At 40.9% G+C, this 9,247-nt stretch overlaps 1 protein-coding gene across 1 annotated transcript in view; it reads right to left on the bottom strand.

Annotated features, from left to right (window-relative positions):
- LOC103764165 (N-chimaerin) overlaps positions 1-9,247 on the bottom strand; it is a 30,319-nt gene continuing 21,072 nt past the window's right edge. Inside the window, exons 3-7 of the mRNA XM_018071804.2 lie at positions 5,444-5,617; positions 4,660-4,737; positions 3,369-3,506; positions 2,275-2,380; positions 1-634 (exon numbers count right to left, since the gene is read on the bottom strand). Coding sequence (XP_017927293.1) covers positions 463-634; positions 2,275-2,380; positions 3,369-3,506; positions 4,660-4,737; positions 5,444-5,617 — 668 coding nt within the window. The 3' untranslated portion in view covers positions 1-462. The remainder of the gene's footprint in view (positions 635-2,274; positions 2,381-3,368; positions 3,507-4,659; positions 4,738-5,443; positions 5,618-9,247) is intronic.

The following is a 9,247-nucleotide window of genomic DNA, read 5'->3' as shown; positions in this document are numbered from 1 at the left end:
TTTCACATAAGTTGGCCTTCTTTTTAGTATCAGAAACCAATTACATAGAACAAAAAAGCAAATTCACAACAGGTTTACACGGAGAAACATGCTGAATTACAATCACAAACTATCCAGAACAAAGATGCTGCACCAGTTCAGTTGTTTTCTTCATGGAATGAGTCTCACCAGAACAGGGAGAACAGGGAGCAAATCATGCACTAGCTTTAGGCTTTTTGTTTTTTATTTTACCATGATAAACACCCATGATTACTAGTACTGGAAAGTATGTGTTAACCTTTTTCAACATCAGCTGAATGGCACTACAGAAACGACAAAGAGTTCCTTCATTTTTATCCTGAATACACCAAAAGCTCTAGCAAATATGGAATTCAGTGACAAGAGCCATTAAATGACTTTAAAATATTCCTTCATCCATAGAACACTGTTGCTTCCTTTTTTATTACAAAACCCCCAAAATATTCAAAATAAAATGTCTTCATTTTTTATAAGCATCTCCACCACAAGTCTCTGATAACGGATGTCATTCAATGCCGCCATCGCATCCAGCTCTGGCGCTCTCATAAGAGTTGGTCCAAAAACTATGCCCAGGTTCTCTGCACTCATCAGATTTTCCTTTTCATGGAGTGTTACTCTGTAAAAAAAAAAAAAAAAAAGTGATTTTCACATTTCTTTTGTGCCAAACTATGCCTATATACGCTTGAAACCCAAGAAAACTGGACAGAAATGTGTGCCTTTTCCCACGGAAAGGAATGTGTGCCCTTCCCCAAGGAGAGACCGCCATTTCCAGCAGGTCACATATGGGAGTGTCAGGTGAAACACTCAGAACTGAGTGAAAGCAAATGCTGTGTGGGTTTGTGGTGAGTCAGTGTTTCTGTCCTCTTGCCACGCACACAGACTGTGCTCACTTGCATTGCATGAACAAATCCTTTGGTATACAAAAAATAAAACCTCAAGGTTTTTCTTCCATTTTTCCTTTTCTGCCTTAACTTTTATTTAAAAAGTCAGATGATATTACCAAACTGCTGTGTCTCCAGTCTGTAAATACTCCAGATTACCTGATTACCTGATTGTCTGATTACCTGAATTCAGCAGCAAGACAACAGCTCACAGCTTCTTTCAGCAAAAGAATTAAAAAGTTTAAAAAGACTGAATTTTCTCACCCTTCTGCCTTATCATTCACCTATACCAGAAATGTGATGCACAAAAGGAACTTGCTAAATAGAGCAGCAACAGCTACTCTTGAACAGGGTGAGGAAAAATTTTCTTCACACTTCACAAGCTGTAAGGTGTGTTTTTTTGTTCCCATGTCTCTCATCCCTGTGTCCATTCTAAAACACTTGCTAGAAATGTCATTGAAATAAATGGACAAATCAGGCAGAAACGCAGTAGCTGAATTTTGCCTGAGGCACTCAGCAGAGTCAACGCATTCCTATTTGCAGAAGAACTACAAAAAGAAAAAAGCAGAAGAGAGCTTAAAATAAAGTATTTTTCTAAGGGAAAGGAAAGATTCTTAATATTGATAATAAGTTCATGTTACTCAAGAAACTAAAATGGATACTCTAACATGCCACATCAATTTCTCCCCCCCCCCGCTTTCCTGAATGAAATAGTATCTGTGCTGTTGTACTGGATATTCATCTGTCAGACTCTCTTTAACAATTTTTCAGCCTACTAACCAACTTCAATCATGTCTTGGGGAGCAGGAGAAACCTCACACAGAACTTATGCTCCTACAGTTTTGAGAAAGTGGCAGGTAGAACAAGAGGCTCTGCAGTAATGAGGCAGAGCTCACTGGACACGTGGCTGGAGGTCCAATTAACACTTTGCCTAATCAGCTCAAGCCAAGTGCCTGACATGCTTTTTAGGGTGTCAGGAATCTCAAGGGTAGATGAGATTTAGCAGAAAAAGACACCAGTCTATAATCATTAAGCTGTATTAATCTCTTGACCAGGGAGTGACTTATCACTCGCAGAGGTACGAATGGCTTTTTTACTGTAAATATTCACTGTAACCTTAAATATAGAACATATTTGTTAGGCAGATGACTTTTGTGTTTCAACACTGTGGAGTTTTTTTACTTATTTCCTTCAAGTGCTTTAAGACAGATGAACTCCCGTGCATGAGTATTTGCTGCTGTGCACACTACCACTCCCTGCCACAGTCCCTCTCAAGGATTTGGTGGGCCTTGACCAGACTTTTCGGGAGGTGCTAACATGGACTGATTGCTAAAAATGAGTTTGGCTTAGAGTTCTTTCCAGCTATTCCACCTACCTCTTCAGATGTGCCATGAGATATCGTAATGTTTCACAGTGTGCAGGCGGCAGCAGCTTCAACGCCTCATGGAGAATTTCCAGCTGTTCATCCGGATCGGTGGTTTCTGAAACACAGATGCTCAACTGTCACCACATGTACAGCCAGAATTCACACACAGAAAGGCAACAACTGGTCGCCTGCACAGAAGACAGGGTCTCACAGCTCTGCTGGATTACTCATAGCAGAGGATTTGCCTGCCCAAAATGGTGCTCAGAGCACCATCAGGATGTGACTAGTTTTGGACAAGAAAACTCCCCAAAGCAAACTGCACTCCACTGAAAGATTCCCTGCAGCCTACTAAAAAAATTCCTCCAGCAATCCTTGCTGACTGGACTATTTCTGCACAAGTAATCTACAGGTGCAACTCTGGGAGAGTACAAGGTACTGGGAACTTTGCCATCTGTGCCTTTGGCTGTCTCCATACTACTTGGGAAGAACCTTCTCCAGAGGAGCAGTAAGGCCAGCCCTTGTTTTCTACCCACAGCTACTTCACACCTTTCCAGGTGTGGCTGGTGTGACTACTACAACCCAGAGATGCTTCAGGCAGCCAGGATGTTCGGGAGAGATGTTCCAGCTGGGCTTACTGCTGTGCTTGCAAGGCCAGTTTCTGCAAGGCCAGCCCCAAAGGTGGCCTGAGGATGAGTGCTTATCAGGTTATGAAAACACTCAAAATGGACAACTCCAGAAACAAATGACATCTTATTTCTAAACATTTCCATAAATCACTTTCTTATTGGCAACATACCCCCAACAGACTTTAAATAACACTGTCAAGTACCAGGGATTCATGCAAGGTGCACAAGTGATGTAATCCACGTGTGATTAAAAGGAAGCATTCCTGGTGACAAAGGCAAAGAAAAATGTAACCACAATCACATAGCATCACACAGTCAGGTCATAATGTGCAGTGCATATCTACTCCTGCAATCCTTACTAAATAGGGCATGCAGGGTAAGAGCTGATGGAACAGCTATTAAATTAATAGGACAGTACAGCACAAAAAGGAGAAGAAAAGGAGAATGAAAAGCAGGAGCAAAATGTGTTATACTTACTTGCAGACTCTATAAACTTTGGGTAGGCATCATACGTGATGAGTGGAATCGGCAAATCCCTGAAGTACAGTTTAAGTGCACCAGTGATAATATTGATATCTTCATACATATTCACAGAAATATCAGCTTTTTCTCCATCTGTGTGGAGAAGGCACTGACATTAAAGCCTTGGAAATGTAAACAGATGTAAACAGCATTCAAAAGAAAAATAATAACTTTGTTAAGCAAACATTATTGAAACAGACATGACTACAGATTTCGGTTTTTAGAAGTATAACAGAGTTAACTGGATTGTGAATTTCATCATTTCAGGGTGAAAACCTCAAGCATTTTATAAAGAAACATATTCTTTCTTTGTTTCAAATAATTACTAAAAAATACAGTTTGTTGGATTTTTTCTACAAACTTGCCTGCCTGATCTAGCAGAATTTGTCTTGTATTAATGTGTGGACATTTAGCCATTTCTGAACATACTGTGTTGCCAAACAACACATTTGTCAACACTGAATGAAAAATCAGGGGAGTCTGGGGAAAAAAGCAAAAGATAGAAAACCAACTTTGTCCACAGCCCCCCATTTTTATAGGAAAAACATGTGTTCACCATTTAGCTACAACATACTACCTACTCTGGACTGCAGCGGATACAGATCGAGAACTTGGCTTCCCCAGCACATCCCCACCCTGCTAACACTGCAGAGGAGACAGATGTTGTCTGAATAGGTCCAGTCCTCCAGAGAAACAGGAAAGAGAGTTTCCAGTACAGATTTTGGCCTTGATTTCTATTGGGATAGGGGGACTGCAGCTGGAAAGCTTTTAATGTTCCCACTGCCTTTTCTCAGAGAGAAGAGTTTGTTCTCACTGACCTCCTTTTAGTCTGTAATAATTCAAACTTTGTTTGCACTATTGCATTCATCTTATTATTTTGGAGCTTTCATCCAGAAAGATGGATTTAAGTTGCACAGCCCTCTTAAGGCAGTTCACCACTTACCCTCTATCCCTCCCCCAGCCCTCTGAGCGTAGTTTTACTTGCAAACTAGGGCAGTAGTTCAGAAAGCTTTGTCCTTTCCTACACACATGGTTACTGGAGCACAGATACTGATGGAAGGAGAAAAGTAGATTTTTTGTAATAAAGGCCACAGTGAAGCTGATATGCTTTTCTGACGGGGAGTCTCCCCTCCTGCCAGCACAGCTGTCGGACTCCTTCAGACCACTGATGCAGTGGAGCATGAGACACAGGCTGTGTATATTTAATACATCAGCACAAAGTTCCAGCATGCAGGAAAGGCTGTACCTCTGTCAAATGCCATTTTGACATCTTCGATAAGATCACTAAATCCTGAGACTCTGTATAGTCCTTCGGAATTAAGACCTGCAATGAACATTTTAACAATATTAAAATTAGTCTTAATTTTAGTTTCCTTCTACCCAGGTTCTTGCCAGGTTTTTCATTTAAGGCAGAAAAAGCAGGCATGTTTTAAAAGCCTTATCAGGTTTTTCCTCTAGAATGAAACCTTATCCTGGGTTTTTAACCTTGACCCTTGCAGTAGCTGTCTTGTTATAGCAGCACTAAATTATGTTTACGCAAATGATTTCAGAGCTGAAGAAACATATTAAACCAATTACAACTGATTTAAAAATAACTGAGATTAACATACTTGATGATTGGTCATTATTTCAGAATGAAAACAAATACGCTAATTCTAGAAAAGGACACTCAGTGTGGATATGGGGAATAAGCAAGAGGGAACACAACAATTCTAACTGCCTTTGTTTTACCACATTCACTTAATTTTTTTAAATAAATATATTACTGGAAAGTTAGGTGCCAATATATAACTATGAAGCAGTAACTGTCTATTAAGCAATTTCTAGCAGAATCTATAAAAATTATAAATGGGTATGAACCATGAAATAATGCAAAGTATAATATTAGCTGTGCAGGGTAATTGGCAGTCATAAAATGTCTTGTGCAAATCTGTTTTGAACAATCATACATTCAGCAGAAACCCAGATGACCCAGATCAATCTAAATGGATTATCAGCAAAGCACCAGAAGTCCATTAACGATGCCTTACCTCTAGATTCAATTTCCCTAATGCACATGTCTACTACCATTGGTCTCTTAGTGAAGTGTGCTTTTACTAGTGTGGTAAGGTCACAGCTGTACACTTTTTTGACATGCTTCAGGTCTGGCTTGCAGTCATTTGGGACCATCTTGGAACACTGCTTGTGCACGTTTAAACCACAATCTGAGAAAAAAAAATGAAAATATGATTAGGCTGGTGTTCGGTAAAAATGTATCCCAAGGTCAGGACTGTGGAGTATGAACGGCTCCTGCAGGGTCTGACCTCAGCTCACAACTGTTACTTCTGCTGAGGGTCCTTAACCATCAAATGTGTGAGGCAGGGATAGCCCTGAAGTAAGGATTTCCTACCCGAGATGTTTTTCTACCCCTAGAAGGTCTAACACAAAGTGACAAACTTTCCATATGGTTTTTCAAATGAGGAGCTAGGGCTCCCCACAACTATTACATACATTGCTGTCATGACATAGACTCTCTTCCCAAGTTACTGGGGATTTCCTAACACTTCTATCTTCAGTGTAGTCCTGGACTCTGACACTTTGGACATCTCCTGGGGGAGATGAAGGTAGGGACTGGGTTACAATCAGGCTACAACCTCTCTGCAGTGTGTGCTGGCAAGGCAATGCCAAGACCTGAACCCCTTCAGGGACCCCTATGCTCTGGCCAGGTATGGCAGCCCTTGCCTGTTCCCCTGTTTGGAGGGGAGCTGTAAAACAAAGATGGGGGTCACCATGCTGGTTGGTGACTTCTTGCTACCAAGCAGCTGACAAAGGGTTTTGCTAAGTTAAAGTGGCTGGAATTTTGATGGCATTTCAGAGAATGTTTCTGACACAGTGTTGTAAGGCACCAAAATGATTCTTTTTACTTTAAAATTACTTAGGAATAATTAAAAAACAAACAAACAAACAAATAACTCCACAGCTTTATTGTAAACATGGAGAATGAGAATTAGTTTAAGTGAAACTTAATTGAGATCAGGGTATAGGAAAATATTTTTCTGCCTAAAACCCACCGAGAATATAATGTTCAGGGTTTGGGAAGGAAAAATCTAGGAAAACACCACCAATTATACTGTGAAGATGGGAAGAGCAATACAGCACCCCTGAAGCTAAGCCCACACTGCGATCAGCACCATGAGGCAGCAGACCTGAGGCACTGGCCCTGTGTGACTGTTTTCGCTGCCATCTCTCCTCTTCTGCAATGCAGACTCACAGGTGCTTGTGAGGAAACAGCACCTGGCAAGAATGGCAGCACATCGCAGTCAGGGTGGTTGGCATGCTCTGCTGGGCACTCCATATACACCGGGACTCCAGTGCTGCAAGCATTTCTGTACCTCACTGCACTGCCATCTGGAGAGCCCTGGATTTCTGCAGGATTAAGGGACGTAGGAGCTTGAAGGATCAATGCCTTGATGAGAATCTGTACTTTCTTCTCCCACTGCAGTACTGGGTATCTATTGAGATTCTGTTCGTATTTCATTCCTGTTGATTTTGCCAGTATTTGTATTTTCATTAAAGCTCCAGATTATTTGACTTCGTTTTTTCCAACACAGTAAATCCTAGAATTCATGGCTAAGTTTAATTTCCACTAAGTCTGCTGCAGCCTGCTGCTAAAAGCACTTTGTTTACTTAAAAGGCCTGTAAAGCAACAAGATTTGTCACTTAGGAACCTCTGGTTGCAATTAAAGTTCAGTGTGTCACCTTCAATCAGTCAAAACTTGCACAGATCCTGATCCAGATGAAATGGCTGATTAGAATTCTCTTTAGGTATTTCTGTGCAGGAGCAACTCCCTTCCTTGTGAGGAGCAGGTAATGCACACGTAGGGAACTGAGAACACTGAATTTCCCTCCTGGTTGTAATTGTGTGCTGTGAGTGCCTCTGTGGGCAAAACCATACAACCCAAAATGCTGTTACTCCTGGGGGTACCTTGGGGCCCACCCTGGGCAGCCTTGGTGGCTTGCCCTGACCCACAGCCCTATTCTGGGCTCACTTCAGCTGCAACACATCCCAGTGGGCTGCCTGGGAGCCCTGGGCAGGGGCAGGCTCCACTGCTGCCCCTCCAGGCGTGGAGAAGTGCAGTTTGGGCACTCGGGTTCCTTCAGTGTTTGCTAAGTCATCTCACTGGTGACAGAGCAAAAACAGTAACAGTCTTGCTTTCACCCAAGCACTTATTTAAATCCCACATTTAATCAAGCACTCCAAGACCCCAAACTGGAAGGTGTGTGAACATGTACATGCCCAGCATCTCCCTACCTATGGTTCTTGGGCATGGAACGAAACTCTGAGCACCCCAGCCAGCGCAGGCAAGGGGAGCTCCACCTGCACTTTAAATATCTATGCCCTCTGCTACATTTTGCCTGAACTTTGAAAAACCAAGTCCCTCTGTGGTTTAAATAGGGAACCCACATTCACTGGAAACTTGTGACCTGAGCCCTTTAGTGTGTCACTACTTCAGCTGTAACATGGCAAGGAGAAGCTGTTCTTGTCTCCTCTGGGTCTTGTAGAAACAAATTCGTTAAATATTTGCTGAAATGTGGAGGAAAAATTACTCATCTTTGGTGTAAGGTTTGAATCCTCCGTCATTAGTAAGACCAGCACTTTTAAAAATAAGAAGACAAAATACTGAATAAGTGTTATTAAAGCAGTCTGCTTTCAAAACATAGATGAAGTTGTGGAGTAAAAATAATGAGTAGTCAAATAATTAGAGGCAACATCTTAACACACACACAAGGGAAGCAATCTGAGACCACATAGGAAATCTTAATTCTTGACTTCCTTTACTTTGAAACTGTAACTTTTCAGTAACAGTATTTACAAATGCAAATATAATTATTGTACACAGAATTCCTAAAATTGCTGCAAAAAGCACCTTTTCCAAAATGCATGAACTTCTCTAGCATGTCTGGCAAAAATGATGTCTACAAGACTGGAATGGCAGCACCACACTCATGAGGACTCATGAACGGTTCTGTGCGTGCAAATTAGCTGCTTCACACAGACAGCAATATAGCTCAGAGTTATGTTTCTGGGAATCCAAGGATAATTAAGAATAAAATATACAAAAAAAAAAGAGAAAAAATCAAATCATACTCCCAAGTATCTTACACTTGACTTAAACCAATTATGGCCTTGACTGAGATGATCCTAATTATATTTATATACAAGAAAATTTCGATTCATTAAAATCTCTAACTTACAGAAATGTTTTCAGTGTGAAAACCTTGCTTCTGACAATAATTGTGTTATTGCTAATCCCATAGATTCAGATGGGCTTTTGATCTGACCTCATTAATACCAGAATAATAATTACAAATGCAGAAGTCAACTTTTCTCCTCTCTCTTTTATTCCTCCTTTGCATTTGATTAGATTTTCTGTACCACCCCATTGCTTAAGGGCTTCCCAACACTCCTGAGAAACATTTAAAACCTAGAAATATTTCAGATACTTAATGTTTAGAAAACGTGTGAGCATTATGTTCAATATTATTGGGCTATGTGGTGTCCTTCTAATAACCAAGGCTTTTTGCCTCTTATGTAAGCGTAGGAAACCATCTTACTTTAGCAATTCCCCATCAGTAAATACTTCTATGAAATTTCAGTGAATTTGCATAAGAAAAATTGTATTTTTCCCAATAAAGCAGCTGAAACTCACCAATACTGTGCTTCCTACAAAGTGGGCCTCTATCCCCAACTAACAATACTTCATGAAAGGCAAAACATCCATGTCTTGGTCACTAGTCCCTGCTTCAGTTGATAACTAAGCATAATGTCTTGCTAACTCCAGCAAGGTAGAAAG

Source organism: Manacus vitellinus, unplaced genomic scaffold (assembly GCF_001715985.3).
Source record: "Manacus vitellinus isolate BGI_N305 unplaced genomic scaffold, ASM171598v3 scaffold_20_pilon, whole genome shotgun sequence".
NCBI lineage: Eukaryota > Metazoa > Chordata > Aves > Passeriformes > Pipridae > Manacus > Manacus vitellinus.
This window is presented reverse-complemented; position numbering and strand designations above follow the sequence as displayed.